General features: G+C 40.1%; 1 protein-coding gene across 3 annotated transcripts in view; it reads right to left on the reverse strand.

The window, feature by feature from the left end:
- Positions 1-18,440, reverse strand: part of megf11 (multiple EGF-like-domains 11) — a 58,278-nt gene that overhangs the window by 25,380 nt on the left and 14,458 nt on the right. For all 3 annotated transcript variants that reach the window (XM_085914363.1, XM_085914364.1, XM_085914362.1), the window contains exons 3-6: positions 18,275-18,389; positions 17,492-17,593; positions 16,819-16,919; positions 10,847-10,939 (exon numbers count right to left, since the gene is read on the reverse strand). In XM_085914363.1, coding sequence (XP_085770489.1) covers positions 10,847-10,939; positions 16,819-16,919; positions 17,492-17,593; positions 18,275-18,381 — 403 coding nt within the window. In that variant the 5' untranslated portion in view covers positions 18,382-18,389. The remainder of the gene's footprint in view (positions 1-10,846; positions 10,940-16,818; positions 16,920-17,491; positions 17,594-18,274; positions 18,390-18,440) is intronic.

The following is an 18,440-nucleotide window of genomic DNA, read 5'->3' on the forward strand; positions in this document are numbered from 1 at the left end:
ACACAGATATAATGAATTAATAATGAATATACCCTTGCTCTATTTTGATGGTATTTAGACACTTGGATTTTAGATTGTGATTAAAATCACAATGTGTCTCCTTTAAGGTGAAAATACATTGTTGCTATTGACTCTCTGCCTCATGACTATGATTAACACGCATTGTTACCGGTTGAGTAAGAAACACTGAGCACTTTTTACGCCTCATTTACAGTACAGTCTAAGGCTTCGATCATTTCTTTCTAATTATTTCTGTCTTTGGTAGAATACACAGAGAATAAAGGAAGCTCTAAATAAATAAGAAATAAAGCTGCTTCTACTGCACTTTGTTACCATAGTTACATGTGGCAAAATGCATGTTAGTCATTTAGTCTTAGTCTATGCGCAACAAAGTAAAACTATTATCTGATAAAAACAACACCAAAAAAAAGTCTTTGCAAGCTGCTATATCTAATGACTCCCCAAATGAGACTTTAATTATCTTCATTTAGTTATGACTTTAACACGGTGAGTCAGACTTTCCATGCTCAAGTATTCAACATTTATCTTTTTCACACAAACAATGACAATTCCACTCGCAATTCAGCTGACACCACATTATGGACTCTTTTGACAATGAGTTATTTGTAACGTGCCAGGGACATCCAATAACGTTCTTCGACATTCGTCCATTCATCTTAGCATATGGAATAAATCATGCAGACTAATAAAGTGAAGAGTCCTCGGGACAGACTACGACGGGGGGAAAGCCATGATTATTGTGGAAAGTCATCCATTTATCTCACTTTGGTTACATTTATGGCTATTTTAGCTGAAGATACTGTACAGGGCACTCTATCTGATTCATGTTTTATTAGTTGGAGTTATTTATTCCCTTTTGGGAAAATCCAGATGGAACATCAGGTTTAACTGTCACATTCAATAGCTATTATTGGTAGGTAGGTAGGTAGGTAGGTAGGTAGGTAGGTAGGTAGGTAGGTAGGTAGTATATTTAAGGTAGGATAGGCCTCTCTATACAATCAAGCCCTCAGAGGGCATTTAGAAATTTGAATTATTTGCACTTGTATCAGCACCTTATTTATTTATTTATTTATTTATTTATTTATTTATCTATCTCTCTATTTATATATATATTTATTTATTCCTTCATTAATGTATCTATTTATTTATTAATGTATCTATGTATTTATTTATCTATTGATTTATCTATCTATTGATTTATTTATATATTTTATATTTAATTAGCAACTGTGTATTGTTCTTGTCACCTATAGTTTTAGTTCTATAATTAATTCATTGAAATCTGTCTCGAACCGATTCAAAGTAACCCACAACTCTCTTTTTTTAAACCCCAAGTGGACCCTAGCACAAACAAGCACCGCTACAGCAATAACAGCAATAACAATTTTATGTTCACCGAGGGGACTGACCACACCATGAAAATCCCTGACTTACGCTAAAGGCTGTTTTGGGGGTTTGTCAAAAAACAAAGAAATCAGCATTTTTTTTTTTTTTTTTTATCAAACTCAAAAGCAGCCATAGGTTGAGCATTGTTTACTTACATCTACATTTTGGCTTATAAAATAAGATAAGCTCAAATAAGCTAAATCTCAATGCATTTTAATGCGAGTGAATAGAAGCAGTGATATCCATCCATTATCTGAACCCAGCCCATCCCAGTTGACTTTGGGCGTAAGGTTTTGATTTTAGCCGCAACAAGGAAACAAAACAAGACTACAGCATGGTCACGTCGCCGTTCGCTTGATAAATCCATTTTGGAAAGCATACATAAAAAGCTGCCAATAGTCATAGGGGTGGTTCTGCTAGATGGGAGAAGCGCCCTGCTTGCAGCTTCGCTTGTTGGGCGTGTTACTTGTCCTGTCTTAATTCATTATCTCCCAGGCCCTGTGCATTTCTTTCCCTCTCCCCCTGAGGACTGATGAGCATGAGGCCAAGTTAACAACATAAGGAGGAGAATCTCCAAGCACAAATTGCTCAGACACACGTGCTGACTGCTTGATAGCACCGGAAGGATAGAAAACAAGGATGCGACGGCTGATTATCCGGATCATTAAAAGTGATGACTAAATAACTTAGGTCGTTTAAAGAAGACACGTTTGTGATTAAAAAAAAGCGTCGGAGCGAGCTGGTATCGCAAAGTGGAGCTGATGGTTTGTTCCGAGTTGTGTTCAATGTGTGAGGCGCAAATCAATGCGGGGGGGGGGGGGGGGGGGTTGCAAATGCCTGTTGTCTCCTCTGCGGTACATCCTCGACTGGGTCAACAAGGGCTACAGAGTATGACCAAACAACTTTATTATATTTCAAATAAAACCATTCAGGGTTTTTGTTTTTTAAAGCAACACAAGCAAAGTGTCATCACATAGTTCATAAAAGTGTGTGGCTCATCATATTGTCGGACTGACTGGCATGCTTTTTTTTTTTTTAATAACCCGCCTCTACCTGCTGAGACCTTTTGATTGCATTTAATATAACAACAAGCAAAAAAGCCTTGAGAGGTAAATAATAGTGAAGTCAATCTCCACCGGGCACATCAGTGACTGCAGTGCAATAAACAAAGTCATGTTTGTGCTGCTGCGCACACAACTCAAAAAAAAAAAAAAAACCCAATGTCAACCTGATAAAAAAACAATCCCGATTTGCAAACATTGATTTCTTTTTTTTTTCAATTATCAATTGTAATTAGCACGGAGCCGATTGTGCCGCGGGGCATTAGCGGTCAATGACGAGGGGGGTCCGCTCAAATACTGATGTTCATTCATGGAATGTCATTGGGCCCATCCCCATCAACGGCATGAGAAAACCAAAGAATTCTCAGAAAATTTATTTATTTGTTCACTTTTGTCTCCGTGGTGTGCATGCACTCACTGCTAACAATGAGGCGCTCTAACATGCACACAGAATTATTTTCAAAGTTATAAAAAGCATTTCAAAGAAAATCTCTGAATTGACTTTAGAGGGTTGTTAATGATCTGGATGAAAATTCGAATAAAAGCCTTTCCGTTTATTTTCATATATTTTTGCCAGGACGCTAATGGAGGAGTCCAGACAGAGACCAATTAACTAACACACGACCAGACGGACAATGTTGTCCAAAATGTTCTGACCTTGTTCATCTTCCTCTGTTAACTAGAAAATGGTCTTCCAATGAGCACAAATGCATCCATCCATTTTCTATCCTTCTTATCCTCATGAGAGCTTGGCCACAAATTGGTAATGGTTGAACTTCAGAGATCTATACAAGCCTTGTATTTTGTCGTTGCAATGATTGAAGCCATACTGCTAGATCAAAAAATCCCAGAAGGGACTCTTTCCATTACATTTTTTTGTCCCTCACAATTGCACCAAAGCCCAACGGACTTGCATAATCAGAATGTTTCTGGATGAACATTGAGGTCAGTGCTGTTGTTTGCCTCGATGCTTTTCTTACCCCAAAACAATAAATGTACCTGCCACGTGCCACGGGTGACGGACATGTCCCTAAAAATGAGCACGCCAGCAATTTAACTGGATTGCCCCAATACTTACTAAATTACTCTAAACAACACAGAGACATGGGCTCACAAAAATGAAGCCATAATTGCTTTTTAATGATATCACATTATGCAAATGATCATTATGGAGTCATAAATTCTTGGGTTGACTTCCTGCATGCCCAGGCACCACCAGTGCCAATTACTGTGTATTATTTCAACTGAGAAAAAGTGAAATGATAAGGATGTTTTGCTGGAGTCAGTGAGCGGGAGTGTATTTATTATTTCTGAATTTTTAGATAACGTACACTGTTGAGGGGGGAAAAAAAAAAATCTGCTGAAATAATACAAATGTGTTCCAACAAGCATTCCTTAAAAATACAAATTGAACACGTTCGATATGCTACGAGGGCTCAATATACAGTTGATGGCTGTAAAGTATAAAAGGACTGAAAAAGAAAAAATATATAATTTTTTTTTTCCCAATTTCATCTCTTCACGATAAAATGGAATCTTGTGAGACTTATACTCGAGGAAGAAAAAAAAAAAAAAAGGAAGAAATCCCGGTGTTCATGTCAAATGAAGTGCTGGGCTCTGAAAACACTGTCGTTCTAGCTCGATCTAAAACTCACGCAGCTTATGAATAATTCTTCCTGGAGTCTCAAAGTCAAAGCGAAGTAAACTTATACGGGAGAGAGCAAGAGGGAGAGAGATTGAAAACATACTGTAGTTACATTAAAGAGGCGTCAAACAAATGAATGAAGTCATCTGGGGATTTGACGCAAGGTTCCAGCTACTGTCAGCAAGAGCCTTCAATTGTGATTGATTACTAGCATGGAGAGGACCAGCGTCTAAAATACTCAAACAACACATCAATACATGTAATCATCGGTCACTTTTGATTAAACCAAACATGGAGACGATGTAAGAAACCAAATCCACACGGAATCTTGTTTGAGAGTCCACACGAGGGGCTGGCGATATCGATCTGTAGACCTTAAACCTCTTTTTGTGCTGTCTGCTTTCTGTCATTCCTTCTTAAAAACGCTTCTGCCCGCAACAAAGGCAAAAAGAATCATGAGGTGAGGAGTTTCAATTCAAACACCTCAGAGATCAGCTTATTTATTTTAGCTTAGCTCACAAACACAAAAAAAATGCTACAATTGCTCATATGTGTAAAGAACTCCCAAATCCATATTTTCTTCAGGCCTTCCAATGCTTTTCACAGCTTGACCTCCTTCATTACTCAGAGTGCCTTTTGTCAATATTTGGAAACTAGAGTTAGAATGCCCAAAGTAGATAGTAGATTTCTGTCCCCTTGTGTGGCAAAAGCAAACAATTTAATTGAATTTTGGGTCTTGCCTGCATTACTCTAATCACAGGAGAGAAGAGCACGGTGGTTTGTCTCGCTCGACCTTGGGAGAATTAACAGAGGGGATTTGGGCAGATGTTAATACTTTAGAGGAGTAAAAAAAAAAAAAAAAAAAACACAATTCTGCTAGATTGCAACCTGCTTTTTATTGATCAAGCAGTCAATTGTTTTATTGGTATTCAAAACAAAAGACACGCGCTGTAAACTTCCACTGAAACAATCCTGCAGGGTAATTCTGTGTCGCAGAACCGAGCGCATTCTACTGGATAGTTAAGAAATGCAAATGTGAATTAATACATTCAGTCTTGTTACCCAGGCACACGATTAAAATGCTCACTGATTTATCAGTCCGAGATAATAGAATAGGTGCAGGTTGCCGCGCTATCTCGGGCCCCCACAACATGCAATGGAAGCTCCTGAGAGAGGGTGACGTGAATGCAGGCGGGGGTGAGAGCGCCGCAGAATGCAAACTACTACAACCCCCAAATACCCTGGGGCCTGGAGGCAAATTTGATTAAAAGTTTGTTTTTCTTCACTCTCAACAAACGGAGGAGCCCGTCGATGCGGCACTGACAGTTAATTGGACTTGGCAGGGCCACGAGTTCATTCGTCAGCATTGTGTGGGGCTTGCCTAGGAGGAGCAGGACAATCGATGTTCCTCAGGATGGCTTGTAATCACTGCGCCACTGCGATGAAGTGCAGGGTTAAACATCAGGAGATTGCAGGGGCACCACAGGATCCAAAAGAGGGACTGCTAACATTCACCCAAATGCAGATTTAAGCAAAGTCACCCCACCAGAGGAGCAGAAGGTACAGAGTTTGACTTTGTACGTGTCTACGGTTCTCTGGGTAGTAAACAGACGATAAACATGAGAAAATACACTCGGCGTATGTGTGAACGCAGTTTCATTGTTTATCCGCCGCTTTTGTCCGCAGTGGTTCCAATTTACAACCTTATGCCCCAGAGCACTTTAATAAGTACCAAGAGTGAAATATGTTTTTGTTTTTTTTTGCCAGACGGCCATTATTGACTTCTGCTAACGTTTTGAAATACTCATGAAAATGCCTTTATCAGATGAACAAACTATTGTGTACGTTTGTGTGTCACACTACTTGAACCCTTAGACAGTTAAAAGAATCATAAAGACTCTTTTTTACTCCTGAAGATCTGAAAGGTGACAATCTTGACAAGATGCAGCTACCACAAAGCACTCCAAGCATATGAAGGCCATTGAAATAGTTCGACTGAATAAAGTGGAGCATATGCGTAAAGGTAAACAAACCATCAAAATCAATAATCAGATTTCCCAAAAATGCCAATGGACCCAAACGGAGCGCGACTTACAGACTACCAAATGAGCTTTGTTCTGAATCAGTATTCAGGAGACATTTTGTCTCTCTAAACTGTTATCATGGCATTTTTACTGATTTAGACGCGCTGACCTTCTCTTCAGGACAACAGATAAGGCCTTTTAATGTCCTTAACTGAGGCCATCTATGCAGACTCCCAGACGTTCTCTTAGTGGATAATTACAAACATCGGCCTGATAGCGGCTGTCAGAATGCGATGCCTCTAAATGATCTTATCACGCTGCCCATCGACATAGAGTAAATGTCTAAAAGTTATGAAAACACATCCGCTCAAATGTCCACACACATTTTAGGCCTTCTCCCAAAGGTAATGGAGGAGTGAGCTCATAGGTGCCATAAATCCTGTTTAATGGGATCGCACAAGACTCTCCAGAGCAGAGCGGAGAGTCAATCTGCGCTCTGGGGGCCCCCCAAAAAACAATTTACAGAAACAACTGCTTTAACTCACTTGACATACTGTAGGCGTGCAAAATCTCATTGAATGTTTGAAAACAGTATACTTCCAGGATGCATGGTATTATGAACACACATTCATCTAACTGCTCTCCACAAGTGCTACAGATATACTACCCTTCCCCAGAGAAATAAAACATCAAATGAATGTGAAATAAAAACAGGCAGGCAAACCTAACTGGTACAAATAAATAGTTATAGTTGTTATCAGTAAACGTGTCTTGTTACATACTTTTCTAATGAGGAATGTAATAGATTTTTATTTGTAGTAATAATCATCAAATACTCTCTCACTGGCCATAACTTTCAAGCATAAAAAGATCTAGGTATGAGATTCAAATATGGGTGGAAATAAAAAAGACTGAGCATGAGGTGTTGAATAATATCAACTGAGTGGTTAGCCTAGTTCGGTGAATCAATTTGGTGCTTTGTTAGTGTTATTCCGAAGTAGACCAGTTGTAGCGCACTGGAGATGACTTCAAATCAATATCTAGCTAGCTATCGATCTAGCTATCTAGCTAGCAATTTGGATATCGATTTAGCTAGCTGTCTATCTAGCTAGCTAGCTATTTAGCTATCTATAAATATAATGTATATGCAAGGTGGCGCATGTATATAAATGTATACTACTATATCATATCATAGCCACAGCCCTTGTTTAGATTGTGTATGTGCCTAATGAATTGGCTGGGGAGCTAAGTGCGGAGTCTCGGCACAAGCGTGGTGTGTAATTTGCATCCTGTAGGTCTTGGACGATGATGCATGTCAATGTCCTGCTGCTCTGGGAGAGGAGGGGAACCATCTGGCTTACATGCACTTCTGAGAATAATGTGTAAATATTGTTGACGGGTGCCAGAGGGAATCCTCTCAGCAGTCTTTTGGAAATACATTCTCGCTGCATGTATTAGGTCTAGCTCTGTGTCAATAGTTTAACTAGTTGGTGTTGCTGCTTGCGGCGTCCTCTGTGATGTCATTTGTAATAATGTTACTGATTTATTTGACAATTAACATGAAGTAAGTAGCCCCCCTGGCTGTAGCGATTTCAACTTTAGCAAGTCTTCTGAGCCTGCATTCAATTAAACGGGTGTTACACCAACACATGTCTCGTTTAGAGATGATTCGGGGAGGAATATGTTACCTCATGGACCATAAATGACCAACCAGATTTAAAATGAACCAACTTATCACCTTACAATAAGCATGGATAATCAAAGATGTATAGTAAAAAAAACTATTGCTTTCTGTAGCCGAAAAAAGCAGAATTGGTGAGAATTTGACAATCGATAATAGCTGATAAACTTTAGGAAATCCATTGATGATCCCTCACATTATCACAATGACTATTGAACCCTATATTATCTTTAAAAAGAAAAAAAATTCCACTGCCACAGTTCATATTTTAAAGTGAACACAGTTGTGGAGCAACACGACAAATTATTTTATCATAAACCAGAAGACAGCAAAACAATAGAAAGCTCAAAAGCTTTATAGCCAAAACAAAAACATCATAATGCATTTTAATGTTGTGCACTTTAAAGTGAGAGTAGAAACACAAAAATGATGATAGCACAATATGTTCAAGAGCACAAACACGCCACACAAACCAGTAGCAACAATTAAACATTCATTCATTACTCATGAGAACTCAAAACTCGGGATTGCAACCGTCAACAAGAAACATTACGTTTTGTCCTCCAACCGTCTTTTTATTAGCCACTGTGTCCTTGTGGAAAGATCCCCCTTGGACTCCACGTAGGTCACAGGGCATCTCTGGTCCCAGTGGGACTCTCGTTTCAAGACCAGCGAGAGGATGAAATATTTTCTGGCATCAGCAGGTGGATCCCAGTAGGCGGCAAAGAAAAAAAACAGCCGATATCTTCAGCCGCAAAACAACTCTCTGAATCTTCCGGAAGCTTATCGCCTTCTCTTTGCTGCCCCCCCCCAAAAAAAACCCCCACTTTGAGTCTCCTCTTGCCGCCTGACACATATACAAAGCAACTTCCTGCCAGGTGCTGCTCTACAAACCAGGTCCAAGCCTTTGATTGGGAGCCAAACGACTGGCTGGAAAGCTGTCACTTTAGCTTTAGGCTGCTCAGCATCCCACTTCATCTTCAAGCCCGGGTGACATGCTTTTTAATCACATTCACGCATTCCTCGCTACGTGACCAGCGCGCATTGTGACTTCTCCCCGGCAGTCCAATCACACAACTGCCTTTTAATATAGGAATGCATAGCAAGCTTTCCGCCGTGTGTTTTGTAGCCCGTGAAAGCCGTGCACATATATGGAAACTGATATCGACTATATTTGACATACGCGGGATGAGACATGCCATTTACACGAGAAAAAGGAAGGTCGATTTAATTTGAGAATTGGCAGAGATTCCGCATTTTAAACAGATGAAAAACTCGCAACTGAAAAGCCTGGACTGGCGCCTGTGATGGAAATTTAAAGTTATGAATAATGCCTCTGTTTTGCTGCTCAAGTCTTTTATTAAGTTGGATTAGCAAAGCACCTGCACGCTGCACTGCACCTCTAACCAGTCGAGAGTGGGACAAGAGTCTCTTGGGGGAACTCCCTAAAGCCTTACACTCCCTTGTTGCAGCCTCACCCATGCGGGGGGCTGGCAGGGGGAGACACGGTAGCGCTGAACCGCTCTGCATTGACGCAGGAGCGGGTGATTTACACACATCTGCTAATCAGGGAATGGCTTTCTTGCTAATGAAAATTCATAGATCCCATACACTAACACAACTGGTATAATTTCTCATTCTTTATTCTGACAGCTTGAATTATTGTTGTGTACTGAGATTGTGTTACGCGAGTTTACATTTACATGCTGCTTTGCAGTTACACCACCGAGACACTAGTTGGCAGTGTGGCCTGCTCATTTTAAGCTGCAAAAAAAAACAATAGTTTGGATCCATTTTTTTTTTAAATATGCTAATAGGCATGATGTGATAAAAATAGATTATTATTATTATTATTATTATTATTATTATTAAAATAGACTTCATTCATGAAAATGCGCAGTTGTGCAAGCTCAGTTAATAAGTTACTGTTATTTCCCTGAATGTATACAGTAGGAGCATTTCTATTGAGCTGCAAATCAGCCGACAGCTTTCGTCGGATATACAGCATCGAACGCTGTTCTTTATTATAAATACACATGTGCTTTATTAATCCCTTGGTGTAAATCGGTTTATACTTAGTTTGTCGCGCAGCAGTTTTCACAAAACTTTTTGGCAGTACCTCCAAACTAGTATGTGCATATTTGTGTTTTCTGCAGACACAGAGTGATGCCAATCTTATGATTTGTCCGTTTTGACTTGCGAGCAGTGAACTCAACTCAAATTTTAGCAAGCAACCATTTGGCAGTTGAGTACAATTTTTCCAAAAATGGTTTTAAGCATCTGCCAAGTAAATTTCACACCTACATTTGAAGGGAGCTGCTTCAATTAGCCAGAAATAAAGATGGCTGTGTTCACACCCACAAGGGCGCAGACGGCCATTTCCAATTGCGCTCAGCCACCTAGAAACTCCAGACATGCTCATTTTTTAGCTCTTGCCGTTATCATAAAATATTTTACTTATGAGAAAAACCCATTCAATTTTTTTGTTATTCTCTGGTGAGGCCTGAATGGATTAATGACATTTCCATTCATTTGAATGGGGAAATACAATAAGAGAAGTTTATAGATAGTCTTTTGATCCTATCAGGCATCAGAAAGTACCTGGCATTTAGCTATTTAAAAAATCTTTTGCAACTTTTTTGGAAGCCATGTTGAAAAGCCCACTAAATAGAACAGCCATCATTATAGCTTGTTAGCGCGTGGCATTGATTGATCCTTTCACAGCCACAAGTCACAAGCACCGGTCTAATCATGATTAAGATCATAACAGAGAGCTTGTGAGACACAGCGGGGCTCCAGCCATTCATCAGATTCCATCAAGCATATCACTTCCACTTCCAGCAAATGAAAATGAATTCAGTGGCACTTACCTGTTCCACTGGCTGTGTTTGCAAAGAAGAGAGGATACAAAGCTAAGTAGCTTTGCGATACACTGAGGCAAATGCTTGGAAACTAACAGGCTGTGAAAGCTAAATGAATCCAAGTAGTAACTAATAGTGACTAAGGGAGGGGAGGGAAGTCAACTCACCGCTGGAGCAATCCAGTCCGCCCCAACCTGGTTCGCACTGGCAGGTGTCAGGAGACACACAGCGGCCGTGGACACACTCTTCTGTGCACAGAGCTGGGGGAGAAAACACACACACACAAGCACACGTGTCAGCAAATCAAATGCGGATTTGATTTTTTTTTTGAGGCGGTGTGAAAAGTTGGATTGTCGTTAAATGTCGAGTGATCTTATAAGCGTGGCCGTCGTTTTGAAGGTGAGGAAATGTTGTTAAAGGCTCATATTCAACATTCATCTCCGTTATTTGACAGCCGACTAAACAATTTCTCCAGAGAGCGTAGACTTAATCAACATCTCAGTTTATCACAGTTTTACTTTGCAGATTGAGCTGTTATCAGCAGGCGGAGGCATGACAGAGCGAGCCGTAAATCCTTTCTAATTTGATCAGCCGCTACTTTGTCATGTTTTCATTCTTGAATACAGCGAGGCCGCGCACTGCGGTGTTTACTAAGTGTCTACGTTGTCTTGATCATTCTTATTGAGCAACACAGCATCCGGCCATTGGGATCCTATTTGTATTCCTGTGTGCGCGTTCAGAGAGTTTAAAAACGATCCGCCGAGAAGAGGTTTGGCAGTTTTCTGTTGCCGTTTTAGGGAAGAATCTAAAATCCATCGCAGAGATGGGCACTTAGCATGAAAGAGCAAAGTTGGAAGACAAGGTCATCAGGCCTGCTGGGTTAAGACAAACGTTCTTATCTCGGGGGAAAGAATGCATGCAAGATGGGAATCAGTAGTTCACAAACTTGGTGGGATGATGCAAGCAAAGACAGCAAAACAAATAAATACTCCATCCTGATTGGACCGCATCTGGATTCTCCCTGTTTTGTTTTCCCTCCTCATATCATGACAACATCACGGCACGCTAAGCTTTGAGTAGATTTTCCCAGCTATGTGTGGGATATCATGGCGCTCATCCCGTAGCCAGAGAGGTCGGCCGGGAGTTGGCGGCATGCCCGAACTCTACAGCTATAGATTATCGCTCAATCAGCCTTCGATTAGGGTCGGACGCTAGCGGGAGGGATGAGGCCGGAAAAGAGGAGCAAGAGGGAGAATCCAAAACAGTGGCAAGCCGCCGCTAATCACGGAAATGCTCCCAAGGCAAAAACGGTAAACCAGAGATTGAAAGATAATGCAGGGCAGATTTCTGAGCATCAGTATTCTGGCAAGGAGAGCGTCTAATTAAAATGAGGAAGGGGAGAGAGGGGGGGGGGGCTGTCCACTGTTTGTGCTGACGAAGGTGCGGGATCGACTACCTGTAATCAATGAGGCCGCGATATGCAGAGTGTTCAAAACGAGGAGTCGAATGCAATGTCACCACAACGAGCTCATTTGAGTTTTGTTTCAATCAGCAAATTCTGATCAGCGACCAAGAGGAGAAATGCAAACGTGTCACAAAAAGAAACATGGAAATGAAATTTTGCCCAGGGAGAAAAGATGAAGTGCACACTTCATTCGTAGATCTGAATGGCGCTTCCAAAAAAAAAAAAAAAAAAAAAAGGGGACAGTATAATTAAACAGGAGTAGGTCTTTTCATTTTAATTGAAATTCATGAATCACGCCGCTAAACTCATTTCTGAGGAATCTGAAAATTGAGTCTTTCATCTCGATAAAAGGCTAATCTAGCTCATTATGCGAGAGGTGTTATCGGCGCGGTTAACAATAGAGCTAATTGGTAAATGTGCTGCAGTGTTAATAAGAGTTATGGTCTTGCGTGGTCACACCACTATCTTAGCTTTCTTTCCAGATTTATGACAAAAAGATCAATCGCTACCTTGCGTTGCCTTGGCTTTTGTTCTCGAGGACAAGAGAAAAGGTGCTCTCAAAATTGTTCTATCGGCAAAAGTCACTTTCAGTGTTGTACAGCAAAGTATTGTGATGCTGGTTTATGGTTTTAACAATTATCAGTACTTTATTACGATGAAATTTGGTTGCCTGTCCCTGTTTATAGACTAGCAATGCGTTGACTAGCAGTCTAGCTAGTGGACTAATCAGTTAAAGCCTTGGTTGAGCTACAAATTAGGCTAATTAGTTTGATCAACTACATTAAGTTTGTAACCTTTGCAAAGAAATATAAATTGCGATTGACTTTGACTCATTTTAGCGTGCTAGCTTCCAAGGTGCATGCACAAAATTGTGTTTGTGCTTTTCAAGAAATGCTTCTCTTTGTGTCTACAAAAGTGGAGTGGTATACCGTGAAGACACCTACGGTGAAATCAATCTACGAGAGCACATATCAAACATAGCCCCTCCAAACTTTCTATCAAGGAAGAAAATTATTTTATTCGAAAAACTTTGTCTTTCAAGCATGGAAAAAAAAAAAAAAAAAAAAATCAAAGGCTCAGAAATCCTTTCCTTTCTTGTGATAAAAACTCATCACCTCTCCCATAGGACACATGTACGACTGTTCCCATCTCCATTTAATAATGCGACTGAAAAGAGTAGCGGCGGACATGTTGTCGGTTTACAAAGACACGCCAAGAGTCTGCCGGCCTACCGAGTGATGTCATTAACGAGTTTCTCACTCCGCAATTGTCATCGTCAGCCTAAGCGAATGAGTTCCTCGCATCCTCTGCTCGAGCGAGCTCCTGATTAAGGTAATGAAGGGGTTCCGACAGATCAAAGGTCACGCATTCATGAAGCAGCCCTCGGGTGAAACTTGGCATCTAATTACACACAAACAGAGAGATAACATACTCAAAGATCACGAACTGGCTGATTTGGTGGCAGCGATGCTTTGAAGTTGTTTTATTGTTAATTGCTAATTGCTTTGGGCAAAATAGGTTCATTGAAATTCATGAACTGTCACAACAAAGAATATACAGGTATACTGAAATGATGATTATCAATCAGTATACTCATAAATTTGCATTCTCTGTGTGAAGTCGCTACCCATTTGAGCATATAAAGCTATTTTAGTATTTCTTGTATGACTGGCACTTGCTACAAAGCAATTAATTGTTCTGTCAGTCACAATATGTCACTGACAGATTGGTGAACAAACATGTGACAATAACAATGTCGGTCGTAAATAATTCTTGGAGACCAATTAAGCGGAATTGGATAATTATCCTCAGCACTGCAGATGGGAATCTGGATAGTATGAGACCCCCCCCTCCCAAAAATTATTAAAAAAAATATGACAATGCTCAGGTTTGATTGAAGATTTATGTATGAATGCTAATCATTCATACAACCTTCTTTTAACCTTAATGAGAGGTGAATATTAAAAACGCATGACATTGTGTGTTGTTAAATTAATCAACAGTTTCTGAGTGATCAACATTTCTGATACAGCTCTATCTCCGTTAGATAGAACAAAAGAACAAAAATAACACTACAACAATCTCCAATTGCCTCTTCCTATACTGCAATGAGATGCCACAAGATGGCTCCAAAGTTCCATATTAAAAGAAATTGGTAACAAGGAAGTGTCCATATCCTTGCGGACTTGGGGTATTTTTTTTTGTGACTCAGATAATCTGTAAAATGTTTTTAAAGGGTATTTATTGTATATTTATAATTTAAACTACACAGAGTCAATCGCAATTTTTTTTCCCCCCTCATGATTTTTCACTATTCACGATAGGGTTTGTTCTTATCTCCCACAAATAGTGGTGGATTACTGCATATTTAATACACAACAATTCTACAGTTTTTACTCTCGATAGGAACACTACAGCGAAACAAAACAAAAAAAAAAAACAAGCTATTTTACATACACCCAACAAAGCTTCCTGAAATAGACAAATTGGGTTCATTTTGGGTCGATCCGAGCTATAATGCCCCCCTTTTGTCGCTGCATGCAAAACAGCTCTGGGAGTACAAATCTCTTAATCCTGGAAGTGAGAGTGCTAGGATTAAAAGGGCTGAAACAGTTTGCAAAGGCAGCAGAAAGCAAAACTGCCCTCTTGGCCCCTCAGTGCCCGCAGTCCCAAAGTGGAGGTGGGGGGCGCCTTTTTCCCCTCAGCTTGACATGAAATCAAACTAAAAGCTAACAATGTGTGAAATCCGACAGCCAGACTTGCAGATTCTGCTGGTTAACATCCTGAAAAGTCGTCAATGAATACATAACTTTATTGTCGGTCAGATGGTTAATGAATACATTATTGATCAAACTGCGACTTGCTCCTTAAGACCCCCAGACGGATTGTACAAGCTGATACCATTTTGTTGGCTTGTATCCCAGAACTGTAAAGCTCAGACAAGGACAAGCAAAAAGTAAGTCGTACGTGGAGTACAAAAAGTCGGAGAAATATTAGAATGTGATTTCAATTTATTTCTTCGAATATCTCACGTGATCCAAACAGCAACATGGAGTTTGTAGCTTCGTTAGCCAGCTATTGAACACGATTAGAACCGATTATCCCATCTGTGATCATAATAATCGGATTAAAATTGATTTTTGAAGCATTAAACCGTGGAGGTATTTTGTCCATTTTGGGTTCTATGCTAGTTAGCTAACGATGTTTACCAGTTATAGAGCTGATGTATGTGTTGCACTTTTTTTTTTTTTTTTAGGTTGATTTGATCCCAAACTACATTTTTCTCCCTGGCTTGGCACCACTGCACCAAACTATTTGTACCCGAGTCTGCAGTAGCATTAGTCCATGTGGAGAAAAATGATGGCAGAGATTTTGCTCACATTGGAGGAGACGAAGGTGTGCCTGTTGATTTTTTTTTTAAAGGATCTAACTTTATACAGAGCCTGCATTTTGGGGGGGTTGATATGGGCTTTTGGGAAGGCAAGAAGGGTGTATTTACCATCAGTGGACATTGTTTAGCTAGAATTGTTATTTTAAAAAGCAAAAGCAGGCTGTGGTTTAATATTGTGCTGTGATTGGCCAGTTTAGCTTGCTGGGGATGTGGCTTAGTAAAAATAAAATCAGTAATGAAAGATTCACATTGATCCGCAGTGTCTGGAGGAGAGCAAAAATGTTATTTTGCTTGTTAAGTTTTATCATGAACAATATAGGCTATTTGTTGTTCTTGGTTTGTTTAGTACAAGAGTGTAAAAAGAAATTGAAAGTCATAAAGGCACATCAGGAAACAAAGAGTTTATGAAGCGGAAGGGTTGTCGAACTTTTTGAGAAATGCCTTACAGAGGAGAAATTTTTATCTTAATTTCTATAATGAGTAATAAAACACTTTCAATTGAATTCAATTAATCAGTCATCGCAGATTCTGCTAACAATCTTTCTACAAAGAGAAAGGAGCTCCTAGTAGTGCTAAAAAAACAAAAAAAACTCAGGGTGGCCTATTGAGACTGCTAAACCACTTTTCCATCTATTCTTTAAAAAAAAAAAATACAGCAACTTCAATTCCCGCTAAGAAACAGACATGAGCAGAATCATTTTCACATTGTGAGGCAATTCCAGAGTCAATCACACTGAACACCGCTAAAGGCACGGGGTGAGTCATGTGTTGGGGAAATCAACGATATATTTTTATATTTTTCACCCAAGGTACAGTTTCTAAGTCTTACTAGCTAGAAATGTTGAAATATGCAAATTATTTAACAGGCCCCAAGTTACGCCTGGCAGATCCTCTGGCGTCCCCGGATCCCAGTTTTTACAACATGTTGTTTTTCCCCAACACAAACAGACTATAATGAGTCAAGTTAAGGTTGAGAGAGAAAAAAAAAGAAACAAAATCTATTTGTGTTTGTCTAATGTGAGAATAATCAGTTAAGGATTATTTCCAGCATCTCGCTTCAGGCTCATTTTCACGGCTTGTGCTTTTTTTTATTTTTTATTTTTTTTTTAAAGAGTGTGCCACTAGGACCCGGTCGGCTCGTTAACTTTTCTCATTGTTATACGGCTTCAATTAAATTAATTTAGCTGTATACAGAAAGCGCTTGGTGTTCTAAAACGCTATGCCTGCGTGTTAAATCAGACCCAGTCGTCTAAAACCGAGCAAAGGCAAAAATTGATACTCACGAACACACAAGTCTCCACTCTCAAAGTAACCAGGGCAACATTGTGAGCGGCGCCTATACATGGTCCTCACGCCGCGCCGGTAAGCTGTCTTATAGCTGATCCTGAGGAAACAAGACACAGCGAGACGGATACCCCATGTACGGCATGTGAGACAGCTCCCGAAAGGACAGGAAGACAAACACGGGAATGTTTTTGCTTTGATTTATCGTTCAAGTGGAAAGAAGTCATGAAGAGTCAAAGTCGGTGAAGCACATAGCAAAGTAGACGGACAAAAAATATTTATCATATTTACAAACAGCCTTTCCAAAAGTTAGCTTCCAAACCGGAAACAATGTATTGACTTTTTTATCGTTACTTTATTTATTATTTGTCTAAACCTTTAAGTGGAAATGTACATGGGAATGTTTTGTCAATAAATGATGGATTATAGTAAGTGTGGAACCCGATTTTAGTTTGGAGACAAAACGTTTCAGGAAAGCAAGTAGGATTTATGTTGGAACATTAAACAACAAGATGAATGACTGTCTGGCGGTGTAAAATTATCTGAGCAACCTTTCAACCTACTGTCTGAAATGAAGATTACTCCCCATATAAACAACAATAATTCATTCACTCCAAAATCTGGCGGCCAAACACGACGACTGATAAAAATTAAAAAAAAATTCCGACGTACCTGTGCCTTGTGCACTTGAACCAATTGAGAATATCTGTGCACCTGGTGTAGTAGATCTGGTCAAACGGGTGAGCGTAAGACTCCTGAACAGTGACGGCGTAGCTAAAAAAAAAAATCCAAATATGAGAATATTAGTCGAACCTTGGTGAAAGCGGCTCGTATCTTTCTAGGATAAATAACATCACGACGAAAAAGGTCTTGCGAGTCGGCGGCTGCAATGAAAGCGGTGAAATAAGGGGCCTTAAAAGGACCTTTAGGGTGATTCATCTCATGGATGCAAGTGGCAGAGGGAAGCAGGTGGATATTGGCCCACCACAAAGCTATGAAGCCCACTTAAGGGATTCATATCAATGCCAACAAGGTGGAACCGCAAACCTAAGTACCCTCACCTTGGTCAGGCAATAACCCAGGTAATATATCACCACAGATTTTCTTCACGAGGACAGAAATTATTCCATCTTATTCCTCATAAGTTGACACAAGCCGGCGTAGCTAATAATTATTCCGGCTCTGTGGCTGTTGTGATTGATTGGGATGAGAGTAGCCTGATCAATTTGCCTGCGTATTTCATTTGATGCTGCAACTCCTCCCATCCCTCAACACGCCACGACTCAGGCTGCGCCGGATCGATATGGCTATAATGGCCCGGAATGGATCTGAGGCTTTGGTGAAGAGAGCCTGTTTCACTAAAGATGCGGCAGCCTCGACAAGCTTGTGGAGCTGGTTTGAACTCTGATATTCTTTTTTTTTTTTTTTTTAAAGCAGAAGAGGAAACATACTGACCTTTCCCAGTGGCTGCAGACGTTGGGGTCATCGGGGTTAAGAGTCCATACGTGAACCGTCAAGACCAAAATGAGGAGCAAGGACGACGGAGTAACCGGTGATCCCATCACTCAAACTGAAATATGAATAAAATTATATTACAGGAATAACACTTGACATGGTTTTT

The sequence above is a fragment of the Syngnathus leptorhynchus genome, chromosome 6 (genome assembly GCF_054491065.1).
Source record: "Syngnathus leptorhynchus isolate UIUO chromosome 6, UIUO_Slep, whole genome shotgun sequence".
NCBI classification, from domain to species: domain Eukaryota; kingdom Metazoa; phylum Chordata; class Actinopteri; order Syngnathiformes; family Syngnathidae; genus Syngnathus; species Syngnathus leptorhynchus.